Raw genomic sequence first — 10,299 nt, forward strand, 5'->3', positions numbered from 1 at the left:
TTTTTTTTTTTAATGAAAGACGATTTAACAACATTTAAAAATAACTTAGTACATTACTAGAATAAATAAACCTATTAACCAAAAAAAAAAACAAACCAACAAACCAAAACCAACCCAAAAAACAACGAAATCGGGTCATGTACAGAAATTAAGACTTCAAACAGTCTCGGATAGAACAGCGATACAGCGGAATCTGTAAGAATATATCTATATGTGCGTCAACGCCAATGAAATATTTACAATACATACAGGTACCCAACCGAGTACCCTCGTTTTATTGTTGTTGTTCCAAAAGAAATGTACCAAACCGTTTGTGAATTTACAAGCAGTGCAGCCTCGCTCGCTCGCTCCCTTTCCTACCGGTTGAAATTTGGCTTTTCTACAAACAGACCTCCAAAAAGGGACTTTCCTCCGTGGAAAAGTATTGCAATTAAAGGTAATAAATAACCGACCGACCAAATAAATAAATAAATAAATAAGCAATCGGATAGATAGATAGATAGATAGATAGATAGATAGATAGATAACCGAGCCGGTCTGAACACCGTCGCGATACAGCTTTGAAATCGAGAAAGACGGACATTGTGCTGGCAAGAAACCCGAAGCGACAAACATCCCCCCCACGCCGCCACCTACGCGGCCGCGTCCTTTCTGGCTTCGGGAGCAGCGTGTGGTGGGGACAATATGGGAATCCCCATTAAATATGTAACGCGGTAAACAAATACCTCGGACAGTGAATCAGGCTACACAAATAATGTAGGACATCTACTATAGGGTGCCGACGCCGTACGAATAAGGATACTCGCCAGAGAAATACCTTAGGTTCAGGTGACAATTTACAGATGGCCAAGAGGGACGTTCAGAAGAAGAAGAAGAAGAGAAAAGCTCACGTTCATAAATCCTACCAACACAAAATATTTGATTCTCACTATCCTTTTTTTTTTTCACTTTTATCAAGACTTAGATTAAAGAGGTGTAATTAATTAGAATGAGCACAAAATGAAGTTGCTAGAGAGATAAATTAATAATTTACAAGGGGTTGTTTGGCAGTAATCTAATAATAGCTTTTGAAGACCAGTGAACACAGCAGGATCAGCTCTTTCCCTAAGCGTTATAACTTCAGAGAAGGAAAAGGATAATAACCACAGTAAAAATATATATATATTTATATATTTATAATACGCAGTGTAAATGCAGAAAAACCTGCCATCTGTTTTTTTTTTTTTTTAAATCATTATTATTATTATTATTATTTAAATCAAAATACTTTTGAGACGTCTGTCGCGGCGCAAGCCTCAACTCTAGATTCAAGTTTGGGTCCCGGGATCAGCGCGGCACGGCGGGCTGAGCGCTGGGAAGGGCACCGCCGGCGCTGCCCCGGGCGGGCTCCGGTAAGAACAGAAAGCGGCGGTACTTGCCGGGGCGGCTCCGGGCGGCGGCTCCGCGGGGAAGCGTCCCCCGAAAGCTGGGCGGCGGGGGGGGCTGGGGGCCGTGGGGCGGGTTTGGGTTGGGTTGGGTTGGTTGGTGGTTTGTTGTTTTTTTTTTTTTTTTCCTCCTTTCTTTTGCTGTTGTTTATTGAGTTTTAATTTTGTTGACGGCGGCGGCGGCGCTGCCGGCTCTCCCCGCCGGCGGCTCAGATGCCGGCCGAGTACTTCATGCGCTTCTGCTTCTGGCGCTGGTTGCAGAACCAGACGCGGACCACGTTCTTCTTGAGGTCCAGCTTCTCGGCGATGGCGGCGATCTTCTCGGAGGAGGGCCGGGGCTGGAGGGCGAAGTAGGCCTCCAGCGAGCGCTTCTCGGGGGCGGCGATGGAGGTCCGCTTGCGCTTCTTCTCCGCGCCGCTGAAGAGCTCGGGCTTGGCCAGCTTTTCGCGGTGGGACTTCTCCGCCTCCTCCAGCCAGGCCTGCAGGATGGGCTTGAGGGCGATCATGTTGTTGTGAGAGAGGGTGAGGGACTCGAAGCGGCAGATGGTGCTCTGGCTGAGGGAGCCCACCCCCGGGATCTTCAGGTTGGCGAGCGCCGAGCCCACGTCGGCCTGGGTCACCCCCAGCTTGATGCGGCGCTGCTTGAAGCGCTCGGCGAAGGCCTCCAAGTCGCGGGGGTCGGCGTCCACGTCGCTCATGCAGCCCATGTGGGCCGGCAGCCCGTGGGCGTGGGCCATGCCCAGCGCCGCCGGGTGCATGGGGTTCATGCCGGCCATGTGGGGAGCGTGGCCCGGCGTGGAGACCACGGCGCCGTCGGGGGCCGCCATGGCCCCCAGCGCCAGCCCCGGCGTCAGGTGCTCCAAGAGTTCCCCCTCCAGCGCCTGGTGGGGCTGGTGGTGGTGGTGGTGGTGGTGGTGATGGTGGTGGTGGGTACCCGACAGGGCGGACGGGTGGGAGATGGGCACGGAGGAGGAGGAGGCGGCCGAGGTGCAGGGGATGGTGTTCATGGTGTGGTAGGTGGCGTCCGGCTTGAAGGGGCTGTGGTGCGGCGGGTGGTGGTGGTGGCTCTTGCTCGGGGAGACGATGTCCACCGCTGCCAGGGCTTCGGCGCGGGCCAGCAGGCTCTCGTCCAGACCGCCGAATATATTGCTCTGCAATTGCAAATAGAAGGCACACATAACGCTCAGCAGGGAATTCGCCTCCCCGCGCACTCCGCCGTGCCACTAAAACCTTCCCAGCATGTTAAAAGAGAAATCCTGGGGAAGGGGGGTGGGGGGGCGGGGGGGGAGAGGAAGAGGGAGCGAGCGGGGCGAGGGAGCGGGCGCGGCGCGCAGCCGCTCGCAGGGAGGCAGCCAGCGGCGGGCGGGCGGGCGGACGGACGGACGGACACACGCACCAGCCGCGCGCAGCATCCCAGGTCATAAAAATTAATACGGGCGGCAAGAGCCGCCGCATGCATAAGTTGGGCGAGCGCCCGGCGGCGCCGGGTGATTTGCTGCGCGGCCATGAAAAAATCATCAGGCGGATCCGGGGGGCCGCCGAGGGGCTCCCCTTAAAGCGGGGCGGCGGGCGGCGGGCACCTACCGGAGGGGCGGGCAGGCAGGCCCGCCGCATCGCCTCCGCGCCGCCGCCGCCGCCGCCGGGGCCGGAGCCCGAGCCGGAGCCAGAGCCGGAGCCGCCGCTGCCGGGGCCGGAGCCGGGGCCAGAGCCGGAGCCGCGTCCGGCGGAGCCGCCGGTGCCGGTGCTGCTGGGGGAGCTGGCGGCGGGGGCGGCGGCGCCGGCGGAGGGGCAGGGCGAGGCGGTGTGCAGGGCCGAGTACTTGGTTTCGTGGAGGCCGCCGCCGCCGCCGCCGCCGCCGCCGTGGGGGAGGCCGAAGGGCTGCTTGCTGCTCAGGGACATCATCATGGTGCTCGCCGCCGCCGCGGCCCGGCCCGCCGGCAGGCGGCCGCCGGAGGAGGGCAGGGGCGCGGGGCCGGGGGCCCGGACCCCCCGGAAAAGCCACAGGAGCCCCGGACCCCCCCCCCGCGCCCCCGCCCCCCGAAAAATTAAAAAAAAAAAAATCCCACTCGCCCCCCAGCCGGCTGCCCGAGCCCCGCCGGGGAGGACGCGGCCGGGAGAGGCGGCTCCGGCGAGCCGGGGATGCGCGGGGGATGCGCGGGGGATGCGCGGGCTGCCTCCGGCCCGCCCGCCCGCCCTCCGCCCGGGCGCTCGCCGCCGTCCGCCGCCGCCTCCGCTCCGGCGCCGGCCCTCGCCTCTCGCGAAGTGCCCTCCCCGCCGCCGCGCCGGTGGGTTTTACTCTCTCCCCTCCCTCCCCTCCCCTCTCGCCTGTCACTACAGCCCAACTCCTCGGGAAGGGCCCTCCGCGCCTGCCTCCTCGGCCCTGGCCCCCTCCTCCGCCGCTCCCTGCCCGCCCCCCGCCGCCCCCGCGCCCACGCCCACGCGTGCTCCCACACTCACCGCCGCGCCGCGCCCCGCCGCCTCCCGGAAAGGGGAGGGAAAAAGCCAAAAAAGAAAAAAAAAAAGGGGGGGGGCGACCCCCCCCCCCCAAATCCACCCTCCATTTAAATAAAAAATTAAAAAAAAAAAGGGGGAGGAAGAAGAGAGAAGTCCCGTCCGGGCTCACGAGGAGCCCCCAGCCCCGGGGCGTCCCGGCGCTGCCCTGGCACGGCTCCCCGCTCCGGCGGGGCGGCGGGGGCGGCGGGGGTCGCCGGCCGCCGGGCGCTGCGCCGGGGCCGCGGGGGAAGAGGCAGCGGGCGGCGGCCGGGGCCGGTCCCCCCCCCGGCGTCCCCCATCGGCGGGGAGTCGGAGGGATCCTCCTGCAAAAGCGCACCGCTGTCCCGCCAACTTCCCCCGCCTCTCTCTTCGAAAAAAAAGGGGGGAGAAAAAAAAAAAAAGGAAAGAGAGAGAAAAGAAATCGGGGAAAGTCAGTTTTACTGGAGGTGGCCGGGTTTATTTCCATGAATTTCACTTTGCAGCAGGAAGGTTAAAATAAGTGCTTAGGTGTTTAATTTCTCACCTAAACAGCAGACTTGGTAATTTTAAGGGAAATAAAAAAAATTACATTGTATCAGCTCTCACTGTCGCCAGCTCGGAGAAATGAAATAAATCAAAGTTAAAAGCTTGAGTATCATTTAATTATGGTGCGAATAGCGCTTGGAAAGAAGTAGAACAACATCTCTAAACAAATTATGGCCGGGCCAGGAAGGAATTATTAGATTGAAATTTCATTTAGGCTCGGGAGACACAGCGCTTCAATATGTAATCTGTTATGCCTCATCTGATTTGTATGCTTAATTCAGCTTGACGAATTTATTAGTTTTCATAATAGTAAAAAAATTGAGCAGCACTATGGGCTAATGCATTGTGTGTACTATAAATTGTATGTCACCGTTGAAAGGCTGAAGTCTATAGAAATCTTTTATTAATGACAACATAGGAAAGAGGATTTTCTTGCAAGCCTTTAAGGAGTTCATGCCAAACCTCCGCGCTTCGTGTCTCAGTAGGCTATCAACATATCGTCATACTAATTAGGCTACTTCATGAGTGATACAATTTCAAACTTTAAATTATGTTCTAATTAACAAGGGTTGTCCAATTTGCTTAATCTTCAAAAGGCTTTTGGCTTGTCTAATTAGTCTAAAGCATCGAGCATCTCCAACGCCCCAGAAAAAGCCACCGGTGATATTTTCGCGCCTTCGCAGGCGATGCCGGGCAGAGCCCAGGCGAGGCGCGGCCCGCCCGTGGGGCGGCAGGGCCGGCCGGCGGGCAGCGGGCCTCCCTCCGCCTTCCCTCCGCCTTCCCTCCGCCTTGCCTCCGCCTCCCCTCCGCCGGCCTCCCCGCAGCGCGCCCGGCCGCGCCGCCGCTCCCGCCTCCGCCTCCCCGCCGGCGGCCGCCACCCTGCGCGCTTCGGCACGGGGCTGGGCGGGCAAGCGAGGAAAATCTCCCACTTTCTGGGGAGGGGGAAAAATAAAAATAACAAGAAGCAAATACCTCGCTGGCGCTGGGAGGTCCGGGGGCGCGCAGCCTGCCGGGGGCGCGGAGCCGCGGAAGGGCTCTGCCCGCCGGCTCTCCGCCTGAACTTCGCCAGAGAGAAGGGCGAGGAGAAAAAAAAAAACCTCTCCACGCTATACATTTAACCCCTCCCGCACTGAGTTTAATTACTCGCAATAGTTGTCCTAATGTATGCTGTCACACGGGAGGACTGAGAATGCATATCGTTAATATGGATTAATCTTGATTTTAATAGCAACTGACAACCCATCTCCAAAACGCCGGGCGCTCCCCGCCGCTCCGAACGGCCGCCACGGGGGTGCGGCGGGGTGCGGAGCCGGGCGCCCGAAGAGCCGCGCAAACTTCCCTCCGTGCCGGGCCCCGGGGCTGAGCCGGGCGGGCCCCGGGGGTCCCCGCGGCGGCCGCCCCCGCCGGCGGCTCTGCGCGGGATCTCCGCGCCGCGCTGCGCTGCCGCGGTACCCTGCGGCCCCTGCCCGCGGCACCGCCGCCCAGCAAGCGCTGCATTTCCCTCTTTGTTGTTGTTGTTGTTTTTTTTGGTTTTGTGAGAGAGACGCCGCGATGCCCAGCTGCCCCCCCCCCCCCGCCCCCCGCCCCGCCCGGTGTCGTGAGGGTCGCCTCACGGCGCGGAGCCCCCGGCAGCTCTCCGGCCCGCCGGGGCCGCGGGCCCTGCAGCCGGCTCTGCGCACCCGCGGGCCGCCTAAATAACAGCAGAGCCCCCCCCCGCCCCTTACCCACGCCCACACCCTGACCCACGCAGACATCTGGGGAGAAATCACTGTCGCCTCTCATGTATCCATGTTCTGATTTACGATTAAAATTTAAAGCCGCGCATTCATATTTTACCGAACCTAATGCGCCCTATGAATTTTTAATCCATTAAGATGCGGGCTACACTTTGAGCAAACTCTACCTTTGTTTGGAGCGCGGGGCAGCGCCGGCCCCAGCTCCGCCGGAGGGGCGGCCCCGGTGCCCCACACCGCCCCCGGCCCCCGCCGCCTCCCCGCCGCTCCCCCGGGGCTCCGGAGGCCGGGGGCGACCTGGCCCCGCCGCCGCGGGGGCACGGCGGGTGCGGACGGCTGCGACCCGCGGAGCCGCGGCGGCCACCGGGCCGGGCCGCCCCGTCGGGGCAGCGCCGCACCCCCGGCGGTGCCTCCGCACCCCCAGCACCCCCGCTCCCCGCCAGCACCCTCGCTCCCCGCCCCAGCCCGGCGTCGCTGCCTGCCCCGGCTCCTGCTCCCCCTCTCCCCCGGCTCCAAATCTGGTTTCGGGGCCGGTGCGTGGCGCTGGGCGGGCACCGGGGGGTTCACCCTCCCGAGGCGGGACGGCCCCGCCGGCCCCTCGGCCTCGCCCGGGCCCCGCCGCCGCCGCCGCCGCAAGCCAAGTCAAGTCACGAAGTCAAACTTAAAGCCCGGAACGATCAATGAAGACTTTTGCCGTCCGTGGCGCCTCGTGCTTCCTGGCACTAAAATAAATGCAAGAAATCGAAACTTAATTACTTGAAAGAAATCCAGAAATCCCTCTGCATAATTTATCCAAGCATTTTTCGTGGCGTTTGTGTTGAATGCACGCGTTTAACTCCGCACGCTCCCCTCCCCAACCCCGCTCCCCTCGGCAAGGCGTGGGGCGACAGGCGGGCGAGAGGCCACCGCATTGTCCCGCCGGACCCCCCGCACCCCCAAGGGGCGAGGGGAGGAGAAGGGGGTCTCCGGAGAAGACCCCGTTTCTGCCTTGGGGTGGCCCGGTGCTGAAGGCCCCCCCCCGCGGTAGAGAGCATCTCCTGGGGCAGGGATGCGGGCAGGGCGGCATGCGGTACCCACTCCTCATCGCCTGCGAGGTCTGAGCCCTGAGCCAGGCAGATATTTTCTGATCAGGAGTGTCTGGCGTAACAACCCGAGTCTCCTTAGCATAATGGAAAGTGCCAATAAAGTAACTCAGTTATTCTGATAAACTCTCCCCTTGCCTTTGACGATACCCCCGTGGCCTCCGCAGTCCTTCTTACGAATAGGGCATGACACCTGCTAGCTGGGGGTAGGGTATTCGCTGGGAATGCAGTGACGGCCTCCTCATTTGCCATCTAGCCTGGCTGATGAGAGCCCGCTCGGCGAGCCTTTCGCTGAATTCATTAGGACTGGGAGTCTGCCGGCTCGGGAGCAAACTTTATCATACACACCTCATCGAGAAGTTGAAGTAATGTTATGAAAGAATGAAAAATACATTTGGGAGCTGCCTGGAAACTGAAGTACATTTTGATTTAACTTACATTAACAGAAACCTAATGTAAAAGTGAAGGGATCTAACAAAACCATTAATAATTTAAAAATAATTACAGATAGTCTATCCTTACTATTCATAACCACTCAACATTTTAGACAAAGAAAGCTGAATATTCTTCGTGGGAGAAAGATGTGAGCAGACTGCTAAGCAGGAGCCGTCCGGCTCGCGCTGCCTCTCCTCTGCTCCCGTACGTCGCACGTTCCCCACGGTACCCAGGGCGCCATCCAAAAAGTACTTTTCCTGGAGGGAGGGTAAAGCTGGCTGGAGGTGGAGGGCAGGTCCTGCCTTTGTACAGGGCTTTTTGGCGGGCGCACGGCACGGATTTCAACCCCTCCTTCTTGCTGGAGCTGCTGTTTGAGGTGGGCCCAGTCTGGCGGGGGAGACCAAGGATGCTCTCACACCTCCTCGGGCTCTCAGGAAGCTCTGCCAGCCCTGGAGGCCTCGGGAAAGGCCTTTTCCATCCGTAGCCTTGGTTAACACGCGTGGCAACGGTGACTCTCCTGTCCCATGCTGTGCCGTGCTATTTAACAACAGCTGATACCGGCACCATACATCATCTGCTTGCTTTGCCATGGCTCTGTACAAAAGTTATTTTTAATGCATCCATTGTAATTCAAGTTTCCATCGTATGCTTGAGCATCCTGCGAGACCGTGATTTTGCCTGTGTTTCTGTATGTTTGGGAGTTTTTTTGGGATACACCTGCTGTCCAAACACTGTGGAAAACCAAAGCAGCTGGATACGAGGCAAACTTCACTGCTTTTCCTTACAGATAAAGATAAAATTGTAAAGAAATTCACGGACATAAAGTGGCTTCTAAAGGAAAAGAAATATCAGATGATATGAAGCAGGTAAGAAATTCAGATTTAACTCTCACAGGAACCTAGCTTACAAATAGCCTCACAGGTGGGATCCCTTCCTAACCACTTCCCCAGCCGCTCCTTGCACTGAAAACATTAAGATCTCATGGATCATTAAAAAAAAAAATCCTATAAATCACACTGTGGATGTCCTTGGGACTCTATTCTTGCTGATTTAGACAAAACCCTGGTATCTTAGATTACCCTTCATTAATTATTTTCATTAATTTCCCTTGTTATAGATGTATTATCACAAATCATATTCCAAACACATCCCCTAATTAAGCACGAAATTCCTCTCTACCTCCGTATGCCATTTAAATGGAGGGATGAGAAGGCGTGTGTTCGGCGTGTGGCTGCCGCGCAGCCAAGCCCGGTGCCCGCAGGCTGGTGGCAGGCAGCCGGCGCGACAAAAGGTGGTGCTTGCACATCAGCTGTCTTTCGGGATATCTATCTTCTCTGTCTTCTTCTGCAGTGTTTTCAAGGTAAATCTGAGTTCCTTTTCTCCCCCTACCACCAGGTGAGGTGTTGGCTGATCTCTTTATACATCCCCAGGATTCACCAGGCACCACAGAGCAGCCTTCCCTCTTCAGCCAGGAAGAAAAACTGTGACAGGCGGTAAGCATTGAAAAAGGGGATGAAAAACCTCGTGTTTCTGAGAAGGCTGTCACCAACGGATAGATGCAATTTTAAAAATGGTTTAACAGTTGTGTCACTGGATCGGTGTTTGTACCTCGGAGCCATTAAATAGTTTGCTAAAATACTTATTTAGGTAGGCAGGGTGCTGCGGCCCCACGTGCGAGGTGTATAATGTGGTGTGCGCCGTGGCACGTTCTGTGCTTTCCTCGGTCTCCATAGTTTTGGTGAGGTCTTGCGTGGGCTCCTCCTGCGTCCTGAACGGGTAGCGGAAAATGTCTGTGAATTATTCTGTTTTCTCCCTTTGATTCAATGTCCACACAATCAGAGCATGACGGGACTCGACCCCGGCTGGTGAGGAAGGTCCGCTAGGACCAGCATCTGCTAGAAATATTAGCTATGTGCTGAAGCGTCGGTCCCTGCAGGACCAGGCAGGCTGAGCTCAGACCTAGTCTACAGGCTCATGCTCCTTGAAAACTGGGCTTTAATTCTCGAAAGATATATCTGTGCGTAAGAGCAATGATAATGTTTGGGGGGGACCTCAACCTTATATGTGGATATAGACACCTGCTTACGTTTTATTCAAAGCTAATCACAAATCCTCAACTCCCCCCCCCCCCCTTCTTTTTTTTTGGTTAAAATTCAGTAGAAATGCATTCCACCTTTCCTGCAGCCTCTGGGCACACATCAAAGCCCTTCCCTTCACACACAGAGCATGGGCAGGTATCTGCCTGTGTTCTCCTATCCCTTTTTATAAATGAAATACTGTATGTTCTGGAGACTATTAATATAATGAAATCAAATTGTGAAATGCCTCTGCAGCTCATATCAACATTTTCTATTGGAAACAGTCTGTTAGGACTACGTTATCACGTATCTCTCGCAGTCCTGAGACAGCAATCGAATTCCAGTGAAATCTCTTACCAAAGGCAATCAAGTAGATCAATGGGAGTTTTGCCAGTAACATCAAACCTGATGAAATGGTTCTGTGTTAAGAACTGCAAATATACACACGGAAAAGAGGTCAGATCAGAAAACGGGACTATGAAGATAAAGACAATATGCAGCAAGAAAAGAAATGATACCCAGAAAAAAA

General features: G+C 56.6%; 1 protein-coding gene across 1 annotated transcript; it reads right to left on the bottom strand.

The window, feature by feature from the left end:
• Window positions 1-1,633: 1,633 nt before the first annotated feature.
• On the bottom strand, window positions 1,634-3,329 carry POU4F2 (POU class 4 homeobox 2). Its single transcript, XM_087736971.1, has 2 exons — window positions 3,009-3,329; window positions 1,634-2,575 (listed from the first exon to the last, which is right to left on the bottom strand). Exons 1-2 carry the CDS (start codon window positions 3,327-3,329, stop codon window positions 1,634-1,636), a joined length of 1,263 nt encoding a protein of 420 aa, XP_087593097.1.
• Between the last annotated feature and the right edge of the window lie 6,970 nt (window positions 3,330-10,299).

Source organism: Nipponia nippon, unplaced genomic scaffold, assembly GCF_047370975.1.
Source record: "Nipponia nippon isolate SJK-2023a ecotype South Korea unplaced genomic scaffold, ASM4737097v1 scaffold_6, whole genome shotgun sequence".
Lineage (NCBI taxonomy): Eukaryota > Metazoa > Chordata > Aves > Pelecaniformes > Threskiornithidae > Nipponia > Nipponia nippon.

Excerpts from the sequence above, each read along its gene's own strand:
- POU4F2 (XM_087736971.1), bottom strand. The coding sequence starts at position 3,329 with ATGATGATGTCCCTGAGCAGCAAGCAGCCCTTCGGCCTCCCCCACGGC. Across the intron at positions 2,576-3,008 it reads CCTGCCTGCCCGCCCCTCCG|AGCAATATATTCGGCGGTCT; the intron begins GTAGGTGCCCGC and ends TTGCAATTGCAG.